Genomic DNA, 23,083 nt, shown 5'->3' with positions numbered 1-23,083 from the left:
CCTAAGAGTAGTTTGGAAACGGTTTGTTCAAGTTCTTTCATTCTGTGCAATCAGGTATGTCTGTGAAAAAAATCATAATTGCTTCAGGAATTTAGATGTTTATGCACCTTTTTTAAATAAGTCTAGTTTAATGAGCTCATGTCAAAATGGGAGGTATATTTTCTATGAAGAGAATGGTCTCCAAAAGGACTTAAAAACAAACGTCATGTGAATTCTACAAGGAATATCTTTCCTAACTGACTTAACTTTGTAGAGCAGTAAAGGATAAAAGTAATATAAAAACAAAGCACACTAAAAATAAATAAAATCTTTTAATTCACATATTAACAGTATTGATGAGGATCCCTTGTTCCTAGAGTTTTTATTAAATATCTAACTGCAAACGGCTCTTATACATAGTAATGTCAGTGTTCAGCAGTCCAGTTTGGTCTTCCCCGCAAATCATCCAAAGCAGGAGGTCTAAGCGCTCCTCTCCCAAGACACGTCATACAGCAGCTTACTTCAAACACACAATAATATTGGGATCACTGTCCAGCCTTTCATCAAGCTCCCGATAACTCATCCCTGTGAGAAGAAAAAATGATTCCTACAATTATAAACACACCATAAAAATAATTGTTGAGTACACTAAACCAAAAATCAGGGCTTAAGCCTAGTTGGGGTGGGTGCGAGGGCCCCAGTATTTCCCTATTTATTGCATTTCTTATTGTCTTCAGGAATCACTACCTGCACAGTAGCAAAATATGAAACAATTTTTGATTCAGATATCACAAGCTTTTGTTGAGGTTTTAAGGCAACAAACGTAGTTTGGCTATGGCTCAGTACAAGTTAACAGAAAAGCGAATTGCACAGTCTGGTCAAAAAATTTTTTTATCCTTTGAATTAAATTAATCTCAGCACTGGCTAAAAGTGTCCATACACAGGCCGATAAAAGCTGCCAACAGACCGAGTCGGCAGCTTCTTGGCCCTTGTGTGGCTTTCCCGATTGATATCTGGCCAGAGTTGGCCAGATGTCGATTGGGCAGGGGTAAAAATCCCGTTGGATCGCGGACCACATCTGTTCATTGATGCGGCCTATCCAACCACCTCTATTCCTTTCATTATGATCCGATCGTTGGGCCTATCAGCCCGATATTGCCCACCTCAAGGTGGGCATATCGGGGAGAGATCTGCTCATTTGGCGAAATCTCCAAACAAGCGGATCTCTATGTGTATGGCCACCTAAAGCTTGGGGTACATTTAATAGTGACAACAAAGCATGTCACCTACATCTGGTCTTCCTGCCTGTCAGATTTTCATCTCCATGCAAATTGCCTTCTTATTGTCCTGCTAGGACTTAATATTCTCCGTGCACTGGCCTCAACTAAATGGATAGCGGTCGTATGTAACAGTTGCTGCAATCACTAAAAGGCAGATGTGAAAGCTTATTGAACAACCTGGGAACAGGTTAGGCCGGTTCAAGCAGTTACCTGGATTTTAAATGTATTTTTATGAAATTTATTGGGATAATAACATGTACCCACTACATCAATTGGAATCTTAATGGGTTAATAACACGTATCACTATAATGATTTAGAATTTTTATATATCGAAAAAGGATTGAGGTCATGTTAATTAATGTAATGGTTATATGATGCATTTTATTAATATATTTGTGATAAATGTATTTATTCACGTTGCACTTTAGTATAATGCACTGTAATTGGATGTCATACTAAATGGTTAACTAAATGGTTAATGGAAATGCTTTACCCATGATGCACTGGATTAGTCACATGAGGTTTTAAATTTTTGGTTTTTTTGTATGTTCCTTTACACTTGACAAAGGGCATAGCCCGAAACATGTTGTGTGACTCTGCTGCCCAATAAAGAATATTTCAGTCGAGTTTGCTGCCCTGGATTTGTTCCACAACAACTTGCATTACTGATACACAGGATAACCCGTGGAATTAAACTAACAAGGACTTTTGGTGAGCCGCACTTACTCCCTTATTTGCATAACCTGGGAACAGGATTTAGCCACCCCATTGCCAGGAGATGGTTGGAACAAACTCTGGATTGCTGCTGAGAGTGTCTGGGAATATGGCGACGAAAAAAAACTTTCATATAAACTTTTAACCAGATGGTACAAGAGTCCTCAGAGAGAAAATCAATTCTCTCCAATACATTCCATTATGGTTCAGGGGTTGTGATATAACAGGAACACTAATACATGACTGGTGGGACTGTCCGGTTGCACAAACTCATTGGAAGAGAGTACACTCCCTGCTACATGAGATTTCTTTCACTTGATTTTTGTAGCAAAATGGAGTCTTGCTATAAGTTGGTTAACACCAGACAACAGACTTTGAACAAAATTAATGTAATTTACACAATAGAACAGCTGTAAGCTCGAGTACAGGGCAAAATGGAAAAAAAATGTTGAAATTTAGATGACATGATCAAATTTTGTTGTTACAAAACAGCTACATTTTCAATAAAGGAAAAATGTTGGGCAATATATGATTATGTAGTTTATACTTATGTTATAAGGAGAATGAGGGACTCTATTCCTTTACTATCCTTCTTGCTATTCTTTCCTTTCTAACCATTTGTCTTCTTCCTTAGTTACTTTATTTTATTCTCTTTCTCTATTTGGAATAGTACATTTCACACCAGTTGATGTGAAGCATATCATTGTGAACAAAACAATATGTATGTGAAGCCTGTAACTCAATTCATTTTCAGTTTTATTAATGAAAGGAAATCGGTATTGTATTTTCTTATCCAGTGCAAATATCACAATGGTGACTTTTGTGAACTGATGCAACTCTTAAAGGAGAAGGAAACCCCCTAGGCGCAAAACCCCTCCCCCCCACCCCCCCTGGCCTACCTGTTCCCCTGGGCAAATGCCCCTAACTTGTTACTCACCCCTCTGCGCAGGTCCTGTCCATGGAGTTCACAGTCGCCATCTTCTCCCACGCGTGTCTTCTTCCTGCTTTGACCAGTGTCTTCTGGCGCATGCGCAGTAGAAACATTTACAGGTACGGCTCTACTGCGCATGCGCCGAATGTCACAAAGTTTTCCGATTTCACTTCGTGACATTCGCCGCATGCGCAGTAGATCCGTACCGGTAAATGTTTCTACTGCGCATGCGCCAGAAGACGCCGGTCAAAGCAGGAAGAAGACGCGCGTGGGAGAAGATGGCGACTGTGAACTCCGTGGACAGGACCTGCGCAGAGGGGTGAGTAACAAGTTAGGGGCATTTGCCCAGGGGGACAGGTAGGCCAGGGGGGAGGAGGGAGAACACAGGGGAGGGGTTTTGCGCCCAGGGGGTCTCCTTCTCCTTTAACACTCTTGTACTAATGGGGTGCACTTTAACTGCTATAGTGCTACTCTGAGGCTCATAACGCCTCAATAATAAAGGTTAACTAAAGCCCTTGAACATTGAAAGGATTCGGTCATGATTTTTATGATGTTTTTATTTCTAAATTACACTGTTTACACTGCAAATAATTCACTCTACAATATAAATTGTAGAGCAACGTATTTTTTCCAAGTTGTAATATTAGTGTGTAGGCGACATCTCAGGTCATGTTGCCTGGTCATGTGCTTTCAGAAAGAGACAGCACTTTAGGATGGAACCGCTTTCTGGCAGGCTATTGTTTCTCGTACTCAATGCAACTGAATGTGTCGCAGTGGGACCTGGATTTTACTATTGAGTGCTGTTCTTAGATCTACCAGGCAGCTGTTATATTGTATTAGGGAGCTGCTGTCTGGTTACCTAACCATTGTTCTGTTGTTAGGCTTCTGGGGGGGGGGGTGATATCATCCCAACTTGCAGTACAGCAGTAAAGAGTGATTGAAGTTTATCAGAGTACAAGTCACATGACTGGGGACAGCTAGGAAACTGACAATATGCCTAGCCCCATGTCAGATTTCAATATTAAATAAAAAAAATCTGTTTGCTCTTTTGAGAAATAGATTTCAGTGCAGAATTCTGCTGGAGCAGCACTATTAACCGATGTGTTATGAAGAAAAAAAAAAGTATCCCTTTAAAGTTCTTTGTGTTCCTGGTAGCCAGCTGCTGTGCCATTCTCTGCTTATTAAGCAACATGATACTGCAGTGTATAATGTCTCCTGCTATCCCTTTTCCATGGAGGTTTGGCAGAGAATATCGATTTGCCTGAAATAATTTGAAGAGAATATTTAAGTCTGCTCTCTGATTTTAGAATGATCGCTACATTCAGAGCATATTGTTGTTTCATCAGCCACCCTCAACTGGGCCCTGCTTCTGGTTTTCCTCTAGGTAAAATGTGGTCTCAAGAGAGATGTTATAAAATATTATCTCGGGAGAGATGTAATTCACTACGATGTTATTAACATTATCCTGGCTACAGTTCATGTTAGCGTCATAAAAGGTCTCACATTTGAAATAAGGAGCGTATTTATTTTCAGGATAAATAAGAGTGAACGAAGGCAGCACAGAAAGCAGAAGAACCTGGCAGTCAGAAAGAAAAGCCGCACCTGTTTTGCAGCAGATCTCATCATAGCTGTGGCTCCCCGTATACAGGCGAGCAGGGCTCCTCTCATCACGAGACACCTTCACCGGATATTTGTGCAGCCTCCTGATGAGTTTCTTAATCAGCCCAAACTGAATGAGTTTTCTGAGTTGATAGACATGAAATTGGTCAGCGCTAAACAAAGACTCTAAACAGCTCCTTGTTGTGTGTTATCACCCATTGGAAGCTATTTGTTAATTGGAAACACAACCCAAAAATGATCGTAAACTTATTCAGAGTGCTTCTCTGAGCACTTTTGCAATTGAAACTATTTTTTTAGACTGCGAACACCAGGCATTTGGCTCACAGCTATGGCTGACTGAATATGCATAGGAAAGTACATGGAAAGATTTTGCTAACACTCTGACCTTTACAGAGAGCTGTTGAGCTGAAAGCCTGGAATTAGTAATCGAAAACTGCTAATTTCTCTAACCACTAAAAAAAAAGGGAAAATTAATGAAAACTGTGCCAAATAACTTTACATCAATTAATGTTGGTGTTTAGATCCACTTTAAGATTTTACTGTGTTACATGTGATTAGGGTTGCCACCTGGCCAGTATTACCGGCCTGGCGGGTAAAAATGATGGTTGATCCCAATGTTAATAGGGAGAAAAGATAAATATATAGGAAGGCTGGTATTTTTTTTTTCCAGAAAAGGTGGCAACCCTACATGTGAGTCAAACCCGTCGTATATAAGTGGCAACTTTTAGTAGCATATCATTCTCAAAAACTGAGCTGCATTTCAGAATTGCAGCAAACAGATCTTACTAACCATGGCCAACACTCTCATGGTAAGCGACCCCTCGCTATAGGGGTAGTGTATAAGTGCCATGAAAGCTTTTAAAGAAACCGTAACACCAAACAATTTAGGTGTTTTAAAGGAATGACAATATAATGTGCTGTTGCCCTGCACTGGTAAAACTGGTGTGCTTGCTTCTGAAATACAGCTATACTTTATATAAACAAGCTGCTGTGTAGCCATGGGGGCAGCCATTGAAGCACAGGCTACACAGTAGATAACAGATAAGTTCTCCAGAATCCCATTGTATACCACAGGTATTATCTGTTATCTGCTGTGTATCCTGAGTGGCTTTTCTCAGTTTGCACTGAAACTGTCCCTACGTCCCTTGCAATTTCTTTATATGATAATATACTGCCTTGGACTATTTAGTAGAAGTGTTAAGCTCAACTATTAATACAGACTAGAAGAGGAGACTCAGACAATTACTAGGTACAAACACTAATCATCACACCAATATCTAATCCCTGCAATATGGCTCAATAAGGCAGTGTGTATAGCCTACTGTATAACAACCAGTCAACAATTTGTTTTGATCAGTCTTCTAATCAAATGAATGGGTGCTATGGGTTACAGACTGAAAATAATGTGCCCAGAGTATTATATACTGTAACTGGCATGATGTAACATAGACTTTCAGGTTCCTGCTGCATTGTCGTGGGACAGCCATAAGCACTATGCACAGTGTTTGGTGTAATTACAGTAGTTTGCTATTGGGCTTGCACGGATAACTAGTATAAAACATTGCAGCATTCTTATTTAGTGCTCTGAGGTTTTCTCATCATGCCACAATGTAGAAAAGCCTAAAGAGAAATCTAAAACACGAGAGGTGTCTGCCTCATCTGCCTTTTAAAGGAACAGTAACACCAAAAAATGATACTGTTTTAAAGTAATGAACATATCATGCAGTGTTGTCCTGCACTGGTAAAACAGATTGTGGAAATTGTAAACAGGCTATATGGCACAGGTTAAATAGAGTATAACAGATAACACCATTATGTTCTACAGAGTTTTTCTGTTGTGTTACCTGAGCCTTTTCTCCTTTGAATGGCTGTCCACATTGCTACACAGTAGCTTATTCACATACGGTAAACAATAGTAGTGTTTCTGATGCAAACACATCAGTTTTACCAGTGTAGGGCAACACTGCATTTGATTTTTATTAATTGAAACCACTTTTATTTATTGATGTTACTGTTCCTTTAAGCCCTTAAGAATGATGCTTTTTTTGCTAGGAAACACATACCAAAGTCACATCTGTACCTTATCTGAAAAAGGTGCTACAATATTAGTTTATTGTTGGGTGTAGGAACCCGGTGCTTATCTTTTCCATTACTTTGCCTATACTTGGCCATCTCAGAAAGCAAGGGAAAATAATCAACACTGCTGTAATGTTCCAAAGCAAAAAAGAGCAGTCTGAGAATCATAGCATTAGTGATAGTGCTAGACAGCATGGGTCCGATAAGCAGCCAACATAATAGCAGGCATTTTACAGGGGGATTTTGTTAACATAGGATGATAATGCAAGTTTCCCTTTAAGTAGAGCATGCAGATATTACACAGAGGTATAATAACTTATCACATTGCAAAATATACCTTCTCTGCAAAGCGGCATCTTTAGAAGTAACAAGAGTAATACACTGCTATTGTATGATGTTTTTTGAGTGATATATTACTTGCTTAGATCAATAGCCTGGCTCCTTATCTACATGCAACTCCTTTACTCCTAATACAGCTCCCTGGCCATATTCCAGTCCATTGTCACACAGTGGTGCACCAAAGTGAGGACTGTGTCTCCCTCCATCATTCAGGAAACATCCAATAATGATGGTGGCAAGCAGGGAGCTATCAAGGGTAAAAAGTAAAATTGAATTAAAAAAAATAATAAATTATATTGGAACCTCACGAATTGGGACAAATGCCACCAGGACAATTGGTTGGAAAAGAGCATGCATTTTAAAAGCGTGCACAACGGCTGTCTATTAAAAGAACAGTACCATCAAAAAATTAAAGTGCTTTCAAGTAATGACAATATAATGTACAGTTGCCCTGCATTGGTAAAAATGGAGTGTTTGCTTCAGAACCCCAACTAGTTTATATAAACAAGCTGTGTAGCCATGGGGGCAGCCATTCCAGCACAGGATACACAGTAGATAACAAATAAGTTCTGAAGAATTCCATTGTAAATAGAGCTTATCTTTTATCTGCTGTGTATCCTGTCCCTTTACTCCTTTTCCAGCTTTGAATGGCTGCCCCCATGGCTACACAGCAGCTTGTTTATATAAACTATAGTAGAGTTTCTGAAGCAAATACACCAGTTGTACCAGCACAGGGCAACACTGCATTATATGTTAATTACTTTAAAACACTTTACATTTTTGGCGTTAATGTTTCTTTAAATGACAGTACTGTTGGACAAACAGTGTTAGTACCCCCTCTAGCTGCGAGATGAGGCTTCTCATTATGCACAGAACAATGGAAAGCCAGTGTTAATGCCAAAAAAAGATTTCCCTTGCACACAATTCTAGCATTGTAGACAAATATATATGCAGAAATGTAGCAGTTTTTCTATATCCTGAAGAGAATGGCATGCTTATTTGATGTATTTCTAGAACAGGTTTTCCCTGCTGAATAATTACTCATGTCAGATCACTGACAGTTTTCATGCCACCTAGGCCGAAGTCGGGGACCAAGATCTTTATAGGAACAGTTCAGTGTGAAAATAAAAACTGGGTAAATAGATAGGCTGTGCAAAATAAAAAATGTTTCTAATATAGTTATTTAACTAAAAATGTAATGTATAAAGGCTGGAGTGACTGGGTGTCACAAAAGCCAGAACACTACATCCTGTTTTTCAGCTCTATAACTCTGAGTTAGTCAGCGACTTGAAGGGGGGCCACATGGTACATATCTGTTCGGTTTGTAATTGATCCTCAGCATTCAGCTCAGATTCAAAAGCAACAGATATGACCCATGTGGCCCCCCTCAAGTCTCTCATTGGTTACTGCCTGGTAACCAGTCAGTGTAAACCAAGAGAGCTGCAAAGCAGGAAGTAGTGTTCTGGCTATTATGTTAGACATCCAGTCACTCCAGCCTTTATACATTACATTTTTGCCTAACTAACTATATTAAAAACATTTTTTATTTTGCACAGCCTATGTATTTACCCAGTTTTTAGTTTTACACTGAACTATTCCTTTAATCCTGGATAAGCCCTGCATTATTTTATAAACCTAAATGTCACAATTTTGCAGAGGCGGAACAGGTTTTCTTTGAAATCTCAAGACGTTCCCTGACCTTTCATCCACTCTTTGTAGCTGCTGTGTATATCGAGCGATCAGATCTCTTACTGTAGTACCTGGGCTTAGGCCACAGTACAGCTGGAAGACATCACGGAGACTGGGCCGCTTAAGGCCTGAAAACACAAAATACACATACTCAGAGCATAAAGGCAAACTGCAACTAAGTTACAGCTCATCCTGTTTATAAGAAATGTTTATAATCTGCATTTTTTTTTCAAGACGGCATTTTTGCTCATACAATATTTTTGCATTCACAAAAAAAAAAAAAGCCATCTTGTGGTAAAATATAAATTGCAGAACACAGTATACTGCACAGATATTATATAGTTAATCAGCAAGGGGAACTCCCAGTGCATGGAAGTTTTACATACTTGTAAATTGGCAGAACATTGCATTCCAAATGCTGTTACAGCTTTTTATTGCACAGGATGAAAATATTAATAAGACAATAATGCATGAGAGGATAGGTCTAATTTCAGCAGCGATCTATAATTACATACTGTCTGGCTGTTGACTCCATGTGTGTGTGAGGCCAAAAGGAAAAACTTTCTGAACCCCAATGGGTTTCATTCAGTGTTGTTGCTTCTATTTATCATGCGAGTAGACAGAGCAGAACAACATTTACCTGGCTTACTCACGTAGTTCAGACATTCCTCTTGTAAAGCTTTGTCATGGATAAGCTCATGCACCAGTGGAGTTGTACAATATACATTGGAATACTGCAAGAAAATTATGGAAATGGGGTAAGAGGTGCTATACAGGATACAAGGGTGATCAGAACAAGATATGTGCAATAAAATGAATGTTCTAAGTATCAAACAAAGTTAAAAACAGTACTCTTTTTGCAGTGGGTGCAAAAAGTGGGCACTTCTCAACAGGATCTGAAGAGTATGAAGAGTAAGAGCTCTATGCAAAGGGAAAGTGAAAAATCCCATTGTATGCCACAGATTTATATTGTGGGAAGGAAATATAATTCAGTGTGCACAGTAAAGAACAGATACACAGTATGACTGATTCGCAACGCAACAAGGAATCAACACATAAGCCATTTCCATGAAACAAACCCAGGTCTCTCTGGAATCTTTTAAGTTGGAATTAACAACAATTAAAAAAAAAAATGAATAAATGCATAAACAATTTACTGCCATACTTACCTGAAATATTGAAACTAATGTAACCACTCCATAGTACCTATAAACAATCAACAAAAGAAATACGATTAATACAAACAGGACAGTATAATTCATTTTACTGCATAACTCATCCAAACCTCGAGAGCTAAACTACTGGCCTGAAGGCATCCATGGCAGGAGAATGCGGATATTAGATAACTGGTGCGTCAGACTGCTAGTCACAGCCAATATCCCCTAAATCTTCTATAGCTCCTAAATAGAACATTCCCCAGGTAAGAATGCAAAAAAGGAACATTATGAAGAAGATTTATCAAGGGTCGAATAGTAAATTCGAATTTCAAAATTCACACATTCCAATTTTAATTCCCCTATTCGAATGTGAGATTTAGCACACCTAGACCATGCAAACAGTCCTAATTTGAATATTCGCCATCTAAAACCTGCAGAGTTCATGTACAAGTCAATGGCAGAGGTCAGTTGAGCCATTTGGAGATGTTAATAGCCTTCCTGACAAATAAGCAAAATTAGATCGAATAAGAATCAAATACGATTCGAATTTTTGAGTCGGAACCATTTGATCGAATATTAGCCATTCAAATTTTTTTATTAAATAACCTCCCAGTCGAATTGTGAGTATATTCGAATTTAAAAAAATTCACATGAATTCGACATTTGACAAATGGGCCTCTATGTGTACCCAGTTATCTGCAGCATGGCCTATGGAAGGAAAATAAGCTCTAGCAATGAATGTGACACATATTCCCAAATTCTTTTATGATCAGTTCACAAGCTTGCTATTATGACTCCAGCACTAAAATCTTACATCAGGTTTTGGATTGCAATTCGCACAAGGTTCAGTTCCACATCAGCCTCTGCAGAAATCTTCTGGATGTGACGGAAACCATCAATGTATGGAAGGATCTAGAAAAAAAAAAAAAGAGATGGCAAACCAAAGGGAAAGGGTGTGATTAGGGTGTTATTATACAGTAATACATTTATAATACACAAGAGCCATGAATATCTTGTAAAATATATCCTTATAAACGGTGACTACTGATGTCATCAGATATAAACGGTGAGTAGTGATGTCATTTTTGTCACATGACTTACTTAAACTTTTGTGTTATAATGAATAAAGTACCCCTTGTTGGAAAATATGAGGATATTATAAGTAACCTTGGAGTTTCGTGACCTGTATAAAAGCACTCGGCCTTCGGCCTTGTGCTTTTATGTGGTGATGGAACTCCTTGTGACTTATAATATCCTTATATTTTACAATAGGGGGTACTTTATTCACTATATAAACAAAAATGCTTTCTTAAAGGGGTAGGTCATCTTTTCAAACAGGAGAGCAGAAAAACACAACTAATGCTTTGTAAAATGTAAATTAAAAAAAGAACTATTATTTTTGGAGAACTGTTTGAAAGCAAATTACCCCAATAACAAGAATGGACACCTAGACAGAGGGAATAGACAAAAGAATGTGCCCCACCAGAGAAAGATTTGGAAGGTCATGTAAATAATTGGAGTCCCAAAGGGAGAGACAAAGCAGTTTCATATCATAACTCTTTTCTAACCTGCTGAGTGGTTAAATCCCATTGTGAATTACTAAAATCTTCTTTCTCTTCAATAAAGACAGGAACATCGTATTCCTGTGCGGTTGGTGGCGACACTCGAGGCTCAATCACTTTCAAATGCATAGTGTTACTCTCATCTAAATGAAAAACATGTTGTCAAGGAGTGGGGAGAAGCCCAGGCACAAGCTATGGGAAAATACACACGTTACCTATAGGGAGGGAACATTCGCCCGTGGAGTTAAGGCCTTCCAGTAAGATATTCATTATAGGCACCAATCTCTGTTTGCTATCTTCATTTGAGATAAACCCAGTTTCCAGCTATTAAAGAAAGGAGAATGCACCCATGACCAACAAAATACAGCACTAATAAGAGAGGGGGTGGAAGCATTGTAGGTGGATGTTTTGATGGGTGAACAAAATTACAGTAAAACAATGGTGTGTCTGGGGAAGTCATTACTGCCATGTCAGAATTGTGCACCTCCAGTGTGGTGAGATATCCCGCTAGCTTCTTCACGATGGGCTCCAGAGCACACGTCTTTGCTCGAGCATCACACACAAAGCCTAGGTTAAAGAGCAGAGCATTTCGACTGTATTTCTTGTTCTCAATGCATACAGGACAACCAATCAGCTTCTTGTCCATGGCAGTTCTGAAAGAGGAAGAGTCAGTATGTGAGGTCATGTGAAGTCGATTGTATTGCATTCTATACAGTTTCAGTTATTCTGCTGTATCTTATAGGGATCATATTAGTAATCTCACTTTTTAAAGGTTAAAGTGAAACTTATTTTACAGGGGGGATCCTTTTGCCTAGAAGATGTATTAGAGCTCACTCTATTAAAATCACCAGAAATCCGGTCTCTCTACATGCAGAATTTGTGCAAAAGGCAGTTATTTTGTTAGATTATATTTGTACTGGAATCAGTTATTTAAGTGAGCTCTAATTCATCTGCTAGGAAAGGAAGCCCCCCCCCCCTATAAGATATATTGGATCTAACTGTCAATGATTATTTGACACCTAACTGCTGCATGAAGACAGAATAAGGAGAAACAGATGCTGAGAGAGGGATAGTGAAGGTTAACTTGATAGTTTCAGAAACAGTACAGAATTTTTAATTGATTGTATTTAGAAAGTTTCTTATTTCAGTATGCTGAAGCGTATATAAAATTATAATAGTTCCTCTTTAAGCTTTAGTTCTCCTTTCAAAACAAACACCCTGGGCTCCATCACTCATACATGTTCTGCATCTCCAGGCTATGGTCAGATCCTAATCTCACTTTACTACTACTTACTTCCTTGAGGTGGCCAATGACATTATGATCTTTCCTGGAAAAGATCTTTCCAAGGAAGATCGTTTGTTTCAATACATACGTGTAGAGCTGTATCATCAGATATATTGGTTGAAACAATAGAATTTTACCTGTATCTGACAATTCAGCACTAACAATGGTGGATGTTTGGGTGCATTCAAAGATGCCCAATGAAAATTTTCCAGCCACCCCGATCTACAAGCCGATATCGGTCATCTCGTCTCCCACCATACACACACACAAAATATCATTCAAAAATGAGTTTCGTATGATATTATCGGTGCGTCTATGGCAACCTACTTTTATGTATTATGTACACCAGGGATGTCTAACAGGAAGCCCACGGACAGGCCAGATTTGGGTTCAAGGGAAATCTTATGGCCCCCCCAGTCTCCCCCAGCATGTGGTATGAGAATTACGAAAACTAATACATATACAAAGTTGGAAAGGACTGAAATAGACATTGGTATTCAAAAGCATTTTACATTTGGTCACAGTTTTATACTGTATTTTTAATTATTTTACTTTTGGTTCTATACCTCTCACATTTGGAACATCTAAGGGAGGAACTGGAGCCGACATGTCGCCATGCATCGAAATGCATGCGACGAAACGCATGCGACGTGTGGGATGTTCTGAAGATACAGGAAGTGAACGATGAGTTTTCATCAGACAGTTGGATAGATGTAGTTCTTACCTGCGATTTCTCCTTCACTTCCTGTATCTTTAGTACATCCGACATCGTCGCATAGCGACATGTCGGCTCGAGCCACACCGTGGAGTTCCTCCCTAAGGGTATCAGGCTGCTAGGGTCCAACTTACACCAACAACCAAGCAGACGTTTGGAAGAATGAATAAACAATAACCCCCCCCCCACACACACACTCCATTCATTAATACTCACACTGTGATTAGTTTGTTCTGCAGCTCATGTTTGGTAATGATATACACATGCACGGAGTCAAACAGCTCTCGAAAAATGTATTCCTCCGGAACCTAGAGAGTAGATAATATACACAGTATAAGGCCCTTCAGCTACCGCAGCAAGACATATACATTAATCCTTCAAGAGGTAAGCGAGCAATGTGAGCTAGGGATGTACAGCCAGTGCCCTGCAAGATGTTGCTGAAGTCCCACTCCCACCATTTTACATAAATCTGAGGGGTTCTGGGAGTTGTAGTTCAATATCTGGAGGGTCAATGGTTGCACATCACCTCTGTGAGTCATTGTGTACCATGTTAACCCAGCCCATAGCTTCTTATGTCTAATCAGTCATTTGCTTATGCTTAGTGTCACATATCGGGCCACCTTACCTGGTAGGTTATCTTTGTGCCATGAGTTGGATGAAACTCACTGAAGAAAATGCACTCGATCTTCCGGTTGGCCATCACTGCGGAAAGCACTAATTATAATAATGGTTATCACTGATTGTCAAGAAAGATGCACAAATGTATAAACCGTCATAGGGGCACACACACTTTTGCAGTAGCAACAATTAGTCCTGTAATTGTGACTGTCAATACTGAAACAACACAACAGTTAAAGGGGTAGTTCATCTTTGAGTTAACTTTTATTTTATAGTTTTTGAATTATGTGCCTTCTTCTTCTGACTCTTTCCTGCTTTCAAATGGGGGGGGGGGTTACTGACCCCCATCTAAAAACAAATGCTCTGTAACAAATGTATTAAATATGAAGTAGTAGAGCCAGACATTTTTTGTCAATAAATGTTTTGCAGTTAATCTGCTAGTGCTTGGCTTTACTACTTCGTATTTGATGCTTCAGCCTTCTATAAACAAAGGCAGAGCCGTAGGTGAGAATAAGGCATATTTGGAAACAGTGCTTCATACAAAGCTACAAATGTAACATAGTAAGTTAGGTTGAAAAAAGACACACGTCCATCAAGTTCAACCTCTTAACCTTTTTTAACCTGCCCAACTGCCAGTCGATCCAGAGGAAGGCAAAAAAAAAAAACCATCTGAAGCCTCTCAAATTTGCCTCAGAGGGTGAAAAATTCCTTCCTGACTCCAAAATGGCAATCGGACCAGTCCCTGGATCAACTTTGACTATGAGCTATCTCCCATAACCCTGTATTCCCTAACTTGCTAAAAAGCCATCCAACCCCTTCCTCCACATCTTCACAGCTCTCACTGTAAAAAAAAAAACCCCTTCCAAATAAATAGGCGGAACCTCTTTTTTTCTAATCCGAATGGGTGATCTTGTGTCAGCAGGAAAGACCTACTGGTATATAATCCCCTTATATATTTATACATAGTCATCATATCTCCCCTTAAACGCCTCTTCTCCAGCGTGAACATCCCCAATTTGGCCAGTCTTTCCTCATAGCTAAGATATTCAATACCTTTTACCAGCTTAGTTGCCCTTCTCTGTACCCTCTCGAATACAGTAATGTCCTGTTTGAGTGATGGAGACCAAAACTATACGGCATATTCTAGATTGGGCCTTACCAGTGCTCTAAAAGGTGGAAGAATGACCCCCCCCTCCTCCCGTGAATCAATGCCCCTTTTAATACAGCTCAAGACCTTATTTGCCATGGGGTGTAACTACAGAGGAAGCAGACCCTGCGGCTGCAGGGGGGCCCAGAGGTATAGGGGCCCCCATGAGGCCCTCATTACTGAGCAATCTCAACATATACTAGTAAAACAGGACAACCTCTGGATATGTTGGGGGCCTTAAAATTAATTTGCTGTGGGGCCCAGTAAGAACTAGTTACACCAATGCCCTTGATGCTGCTGACTGGCATTGCTCGCTACAGCCAAGTTTATTATCTACAAGGACTCCAAGGTCCTTTTCCATAATGGATTTGCCCAGTGCAGTCCCATTAAGGGTATAAGTGGATATTCTTACATCCCAGGTGCATGACTTTACATTTATCAACATTGAATCTCATTTGCCATTTAGCTGCCCAAATTGCCAGTTTGTCAAGATCCTGTTGCAAGGATGCCACATCCTGGATGGAATTAATTGGGCTGGATAGTTTTGTGTCATCTGCAAACACTGATACATTACTCTCCCCCTAAAGCCTTAATTAGCAAGTTAAATGAAAGTGGACCCAATACCGAGCCCTGAGGGACCCCACTAAGAACCTTACTCCAAGTAGAGAATGAACCATTAACAACCACCTTCTGTACCCTATTCTGTAGCCAGTTTCCTATCCATGTGCAAACGGCTTCATTAAGCCCAACAAAACTTAGTTTAAAAAGCAGTCATTTGTGGGGCGCAGTATCAAATGCTTTTACTACCCCCACTGTCCAGCATCTTACTTTCCTCATCATAAAAAGCAATCAAATTACATGACCCATTCTTCATAAAGCCATACTGATTGCTGCTCATAATGCCATTCACTAGGACAACATTTTGAATGTAATCCCTTAACAAGCCTTCAAATAATTTGCCCACCACAGATGTCAAATTTACTGGCCTATAATTGCCAGGCTGAGATCCTAATCCCTTTTTAAATATTGAGATGACATCAGCTTTTCTCCAAACCATAGGCACCATACCAGAAAAAAGTGAATCTGAGAAAATCAGACATAGGGGCAGGTCTAAAACTGAACTAAACCCGGGGGTGTATGCCCTCAGGCCCTGGAGCCTTGTTTGCATTAATTTTTATTAAAGCTTCATGGATCATATCCTGAGTCAGCCACTGACTAGATTGAGCTGAGCCATTAGTGCAGTTATAAAGTGAGCCTGGGAGCTCTGACTCCTCTATTGTATACACTGAAGAAAGGAACTGATTTAACACATTTGCCTTTTCTGTATCTGTTACAACCATACTGGTAAAATTATTTAATGGAGTAACACTCTCAACCTGCATCTTTTTACTATTCATATATTTAAAGTATTTATTTAAGTAATATTTCCATGGAACACAATGCTAACAATGCTTTTATGGATGTAGAGCCTAATGGGCAACATCCTTTTTGAATGCAACATATAAGGACACACCACTATGAAGCACCAAGAAGGGATCATTCCACAGCTGTACAATACAACTTCCTGAACTGAAAATTCCAACAGGGGATAATGGGAGTTGTAGTAGCAAACAGGAAAATCACGGAATTGTTGACAATAACATACTCGTGACTGATCAATCGGGTCAGGCAGGCGTTTCTCGGCCTGTCACCCACAGAATCCCTGTACCAACATCGCGATCACCTCGAATCGGACAAAAACCGAGCTCAAGCGGACATCGGAAGGCACAGGAGCGTGCCAAACCTCGCTTCCACTTTTAGCACCGCCCATTGAGGGTCTTCAGAACTACAATTTGAAAAAAACACACGCACGTCAGCCAGTCGAGGTGAGGAACCTCCAACTAGGAAACAGCTGGCAGCGGACTGCCAATCCTAAATGACTGACAGCATTCTCGCCAAATGGCGGAGAGGGAATTGCGTCGGTAGGCGTGGCTTTGCTATTTGGTAGGCGGAGGAATATAGTGTGCCTCTATAGCGTTTCCTGGGACAGGAAGTGGTGCTGCTGTATAGTGACAGAGGCCTCTCTTTTCATGCAGTGAGTAACTAGTGAATATAAAAGTATAATATTATAGAGAGAATGAGGCATAGGGCTGGCGCATTCTGTGTATGTTATATTATCATGCAGCCAGTGCAGGGTTTTCAATGACAGCTACACAATGGGGGAGGGGCTGTATTAATAATATGTGATTGGTTGCTGGGGGTTACTAGCTGTGGGCAGACTTTGTGCATTGATGACAACATTATCCCAGAGGACAATTACACCTTATGCCCCTGTTTTACCTACAGCTTTGCCATGTATGAGAGGTCATTTGGGAGGGTTTCGAATGCTGGGTGTGTGGGGGGTTAGGTGCAAATGATGGGGGAGCAGGAGACTGTCACTGTGGGACACTTAATTGCTCTAATGGGCCCATGTCATTTATTCTGTGGCAGAAGGTGATCATGTCTCAGAATACAGACGGTGACTCCCGTGTGTTCCAAGCTCTACGAGTGCTGTCAGGAGTCGCCGCTCATGTCGCTTCTCTATCGCTTACTGTCTACGTGACGTACGTATCACAGCCTGGAGCAAGTAAGTGCCAGTTTGAATATTCAATACCAACCCAACAAAGGCAAACTGTCTTCACTTGTCTCCCTATTATATCATTCCATTCTATACATGCCCAAGTTAAAGGGGTGGTTCGCCTTTAAAGGAAAAACAAACCCCTTATTAGAAAAAAACCCTACCCCACATACAGCGCTGATTCTAATTAATGTGCCCCCCCTCGCCGGCAGGAACACTATTGCGAAGAGCGCAATTGCGCTCTCTTGCAATATTAAAGCCGAATTTCCGGTTTACAAAACGGAAATTCAGCTCTTAAACGTGCCAGGAGTGGCTTTTTGCCGCCCCATGGATACCTCTCCGGCGTTGCCGTCTGAGGCGAGTTTCTCAACTCTCCTCATTGGCGGCACGCTCCTGCCGACATAGACCCCAATCCCCCCCCCCCCCCAGCCTAGCTGCTCCCCCGGGCAAATGCCCTAACTTTTTACTTACCCCTCGGTGGCTGTGCAGATTCAGGGATCGCAGTTCACGGCAGCCATCTTCCGGGTCTTCGTGTCCTCTTCCAGCGCTTTGGCAATTTACATCCATTTCGGCGCATGTGCAGTTGCGGCTAACCTGGAAAACGCTCCAACTTCGCTGGTCTCATTCTCAGATTACCGAAGAGAAGAACATGGCTGCCGTGAACTGCGATCCCTGAATCTGCACAGCCACCGAGGGGTAAGTAAAGAGTTAGGGGTATTTGGACGGGGTAGCAGCTAGGCTTGGGGGGGGGTTGTCTTTGTGGAGTGGAGGGTAGGGTTTTTTTAAAATGGGGTTTGTTTCTCCTTTACGTTAACTTTAAGTATTTAATGCTAATGCTAAGCATCTATTCAACTGACACCCATTTTTTAATAATTTTTGAATTATTTGCCTTCTTCTTTTTCTGACTCTTTCCAGCTTTCAAATGGGGGTCACTGACCCCATATAAAAAAAAACAAAAGCTCTGGAAGGCTACACCTTTATTGTCATTGCTACTTTTTATTACTCATCTTTCTATTCAGGCCTTTCATATTCCAGTCTCAAATCAATGCATGGTTGCTAGGGGAATTTGGACCCTAGCAACTAGATTGCTAAAATTCCAAACTGGAGAGATGCTAAATAAAAAGCTAAATAACACAAAAACCACAAATAACCAATTGCAAATTGTCTCAAATTGCAGATTATCCTGACATCATACTAAAAGATGATTTAAAGGTAACCAACCCCTTTAAAAATCACAACATATATTTGATTTTAAAGAGACACTAAACTCATCTGTAAAGGTTTTCCTTTGTGCCCCTACTTTATAAAAGTTGATTAAAAAAACTTAATTAAAGACACAAGAAAATTCACCAGTAAGAATGCTGATTACTATCTTTATGCCAGCCATTTTGCTCTTATAAAACTCCCAAAGATTAAACTCATTTTTGGATTATATTATGCTGTAATCAAACATGGGGCGAAAGGACACACTTGTTTAGTGCTGGAAAATTGTGCTTAATGATTCCAACGAGAGCTACAGAAACAAAGATTACAGAGTCAGATCTTCTCATTGGAGAATTATTTTGCATAATAAATGAATCTAAATAAATTAATATAGCCACGGGCCTCAGGGAGTTGGGAATATTTAAGAATACAACCCCGATGTTGCTGAACTATGGCTCCCAGCATGCCTTAACCATGATAATATGTTGAGATTTTTAGTCCAGCAACAATTTAGTAAAGTGTGGTTGACCACTGCAATTATGTTTAGTGTCCCTTTAGTCCAGGGGTCCCTAACCTTTTTTTTTTTTTACCTGTGAGACAAATTTGAATGTAAAAAAGGTTGGAGAGCAACACAAGCATGCAAAAAGTTCCTGGGGATGCCAAATATGGCTATTGAAGGCCCTGTGTGGACTTGCAGCCTACTGGAGGCTTTCTTTGGCAGTATACATTGTTGTTTGCAACTAAAGCTTGCCTTCAAGTCAAGAATTAAAAAATAAGCACCTGCCTTGAGGCCATTGGAAGAACATGCGATTGGTTGGAGAGCAACATGTTACTCGCCAGCCACTGGTTGGGGATCACTGCTGTAGTCAGTAGTTGAAGTTGCTGGGCCATATGTTGCTAGAAAACAAGCAGCATAACATAAATCAAAGAGCATATACACTTTAGGCCCTCACCCCATGGTACTTTAGAGCCAACACTTGAAGTCCTGCATGAAGTCAGGTACACAGCAGGGTGAGTCAATTGAGCTGATCAAATCATATGAACCCAAGACCAACACTCAGATCATAACATGGTCCTGTGAAACCCCAATGGGAGAGGACAGTGTGTGTACTGTGCTATTAATAACCTCTGGGCTTTTTCATTTTCAGCTCTGTTCTCATGGCATCCATTCCTCATGACGCTTGCAGTAAGTATAATGGAAAAGGCAGCATTGCCTCCATGTATGCTGATAAACCCTTTCATATTACTTTCACTAAATGAGATAAAGTGACCCATAAAACTATATGCTGGAACCTACACCTGTGATGTTAGGCTCATGCCTTATAAGGCATTTTGTTGTGTAGAGTGCAATAGATCAGATTATAAAGCATGTATAACATTTATAGAGCATTATTGCATGACAAGCTGCAGAAGCCTTATACCTGCAGGGGTTGTATACTGACATAGAATAAATAATAACAATATTAAAGGGCAAGGAAAGCCCAATAAGAATGCTGTCTCATACGAAAAGCCTTACTACAATACATTATAAAGCCCTGTTGAATTACTTGAAATGGCATCCATTTTTGTGCAGAATAAGCTTGTTTCAAAAAATAGTGCCAACTGCTTCAATTGCAATCACCTTAAAGGAGAAGGCTGTATTTACTTAGGGTGCCCAACTTTTGGCACCCCCAAATTTAAAATGACTTTCCTTCATCTTTAATGCTGTGGTCTAGACCAAGACTGTGACTTTGCACAGTTAAATCTAAATGGGCTCTGGAGCAGAGGCTAGAGGGAGCTTTCTAATGTATGTAACAGTAGTTACTGGCAGGTGGGAACAATGTGATCGACATCGAGCATCACATTTCAGAGTTATATTGGTGCATCGCACAAACAGCGCATATTGATGAAAAAGAAGCCATGGCAGCGGCTAGTACCACCGCAGTGAAAACTTTCTAAACTGGCAAATAAAGGAACAAGTCCGTACTGAGCATAAACAATATAGTGACTTAGCACAGCAAACTGGGGCAACAATGAAATAAAGGGTTGCCTTGCCCTTTAATTTCAATGAACTATTGATTGTATACCAGAAACATGACCATTTCCAGTCTGTCCATGTGACTATTTCTATTCCGAATTTTACTACTACTGTAGAAGTTTTGGTGATTAATGTGTGGCCTATCATTCTCCCTACAGTTCTCTTTCCTGATGACAGAGGCAATCTTGGTGTTCTCTCCAGACTCCTCCTTACTCCGTTCCTTTTCTCGGAGAGCACGGGTACAAGTACACTGGGTTCTACAGCTGTTGTGTGTGGTCTGCTCATTGTTGGGTCTCGGAATAATCTATTCCAACAAGGTTCTACAGGGAAAACCACACTTTTCTACGTGGCATGGACTTCTTGGGGTACTGACTGTGTTTTGGGCTCTGCTGCAGAGCCTCGGAGGGGTCTCTTTACTTTACCCAAAACTTGTACAGCGTTGGAAGCTGGCCTCTCGCAAGCTTTATCATGCAACAGCTGGTCTAATCGGCTACTTGCTGGGTTGTGGTAGCCTTCTGCTGGGAATGTGTTCCCTTTGGTTTGGTGCTTCTGTCACCGCCGTGTCCTGGTATCTTTGTGTTCTGTGTCCAGTACTTACAGGCCTTGTCGTCATGAACCAAGTGAGCAATGCATATCTATATCGCAAAAGGAGCCAGTCCTGAGCTATTTGTTTTTTTTTTTGCCTACTCTGTAAGAGAGAAGGTAAAGTCAGGCTCTAATGGGCATGCTTGCAAAGTATAACAAAGACTGTTACTGACTGAACCACACAGGGAAGATTTGTGTGAATGGGCATCATCAGTTTGGAGGCACACAGGTGCTTCTCAAGATGTCCAGTAACTGCTTGGCTGCACGAAATGCTCATTTTAATTAGAAAAAATACAGCTATGGAATTATTGGTTACAGTTAAAGGACAAGAACACCTCAGTCACTGGGGATGTCCTCCCCAGTGAATGTAATCTGTGCACCTCGTTTATAAATAAAGCACACTAGACTAAGTTTGTTTTCTGCCATCGAACGATATGCACCAGTTTAGATGGAGGCCATGGGATACATTTCACATGCTGCGGTACCTGAATACTTTCCATGAAAAAACTGAAACTAAAATACAAGCTCAAGTGGAAGATATCCCAGTCCTTGAAGAATCAGACTACAGCTGATATTCTGCTGTGGAATATGTACCATGACAACACAATGAACCATTTGTTCCAAAATGTTTTTTTATTAAATTTAAAAATAAATATATTTTTGGAATGTTTTCTTTGCAATGAAGTTATTCTATACATCGGTTTAAGAGGGGTTCCAAAATTCTTTTCCAGAAAAAAGCCAAAATATAGTAGAAAATTTAAAGGGCATGTAAAGTCTAAAATAGAATAAGGCTGGAAATACTGTATTTTGTATACTAAAAATAAACATGAACTTACTGCACCACAAGTCTAATCAAACAAATGATTTATGCTTTCAAAGTTGGCCACAGGGGGTCACCATCTTGTAACTTTGTCAAACATCTTTGCAAGACCAAGGCTGTGCACATGCTCAGTGTGGTCTGGGCTGCTTAGGGATCAACATAAATGATCAAAACAGCACAAGTCAAATAATATCTGCAAGAAGCCGATACAGCAAGACTGATTAATAATCAGAATATGCAGACTGTGCTGGGTCCTGTGTTGTCATGTAATCTAATGTGGATTTTATAGTTTTTGTATTGTTTAATACAAACTTTCTCCAACTGTGCAGAACCAGTGGCTGCAGCAAAATAATCCTCCAAAAAAATCCCAGTTTATTTGTTTAAATCTGGCTTCATGATCTTTGTCCCTGCAGCTGGAGTTGGCAACAGTAAAGGGGATGTAAAGGCAAAAATAAAATCCAATACAAATCTCTACACAGTCGCAGACTGCTCTACAGGAAAGCTGCTTGAGTTCTGTGTGGCTAGGAAGTAAGGCGGGGTTCCCCCTGCTGTTCATAAGTTTGATTGTTTCCCTGCTCAGCAGTTAGGGACCGTCTGACAATTCCTATCCACAGCAGTAAATGAAGGGAGAATTTCACTGCATACAGTCAGGTTTCTTATAAAAACAGTTCACATTTTTAATTAAAGTTTATTGGAGATATGTTTCTTTTTCACTAAATACGGTAAAGTAAAAATTGGATTTTATTTTT

At 40.2% G+C, this 23,083-nt stretch overlaps 2 protein-coding genes across 6 annotated transcripts; one reads left to right on the top strand and one right to left on the bottom strand.

The window, feature by feature from the left end:
• Positions 1 to 298: 298 nt before the first annotated feature.
• On the bottom strand, positions 299 to 16,915 carry nprl2.S (NPR2 like, GATOR1 complex subunit S homeolog). 3 transcript variants are annotated; one of them, XM_018259365.2, is made up of 12 exons: positions 16,759 to 16,910; positions 13,974 to 14,050; positions 13,565 to 13,656; positions 11,833 to 12,001; positions 11,564 to 11,672; positions 11,355 to 11,491; positions 10,601 to 10,698; positions 9,799 to 9,835; positions 9,270 to 9,363; positions 8,640 to 8,757; positions 4,508 to 4,647; positions 299 to 564 (listed from the first exon to the last, which is right to left on the bottom strand). In XM_018259365.2, coding segments are annotated over exons 1-12 (1,140 nt in total). In that variant the 5' UTR covers positions 16,760 to 16,910; the 3' UTR covers positions 299 to 496.
• Positions 16,916 to 17,048: 133 nt separating this feature from the next.
• Positions 17,049 to 22,180, top strand: cyb561d2.S (cytochrome b561 family member D2 S homeolog). Of its 3 annotated transcripts, none has more exons than XM_018259746.2 (4): positions 17,049 to 17,187; positions 17,583 to 17,718; positions 20,061 to 20,098; positions 21,088 to 22,180. In XM_018259746.2, exons 2-4 carry the CDS (start codon positions 17,592 to 17,594, stop codon positions 21,589 to 21,591), a joined length of 669 nt encoding a protein of 222 aa, XP_018115235.1. In that variant the 5' UTR covers positions 17,049 to 17,187; positions 17,583 to 17,591; the 3' UTR covers positions 21,592 to 22,180.
• The last annotated feature ends 903 nt before the right edge of the window (positions 22,181 to 23,083 follow it).

The sequence above is a fragment of the Xenopus laevis genome, chromosome 4S (assembly GCF_017654675.1).
Source record: "Xenopus laevis strain J_2021 chromosome 4S, Xenopus_laevis_v10.1, whole genome shotgun sequence".
NCBI lineage: Eukaryota > Metazoa > Chordata > Amphibia > Anura > Pipidae > Xenopus > Xenopus laevis.
The sequence above is the reverse complement of the archived record's forward strand: the minus strand, read 5'-3'. Positions and strand labels throughout refer to the sequence as shown.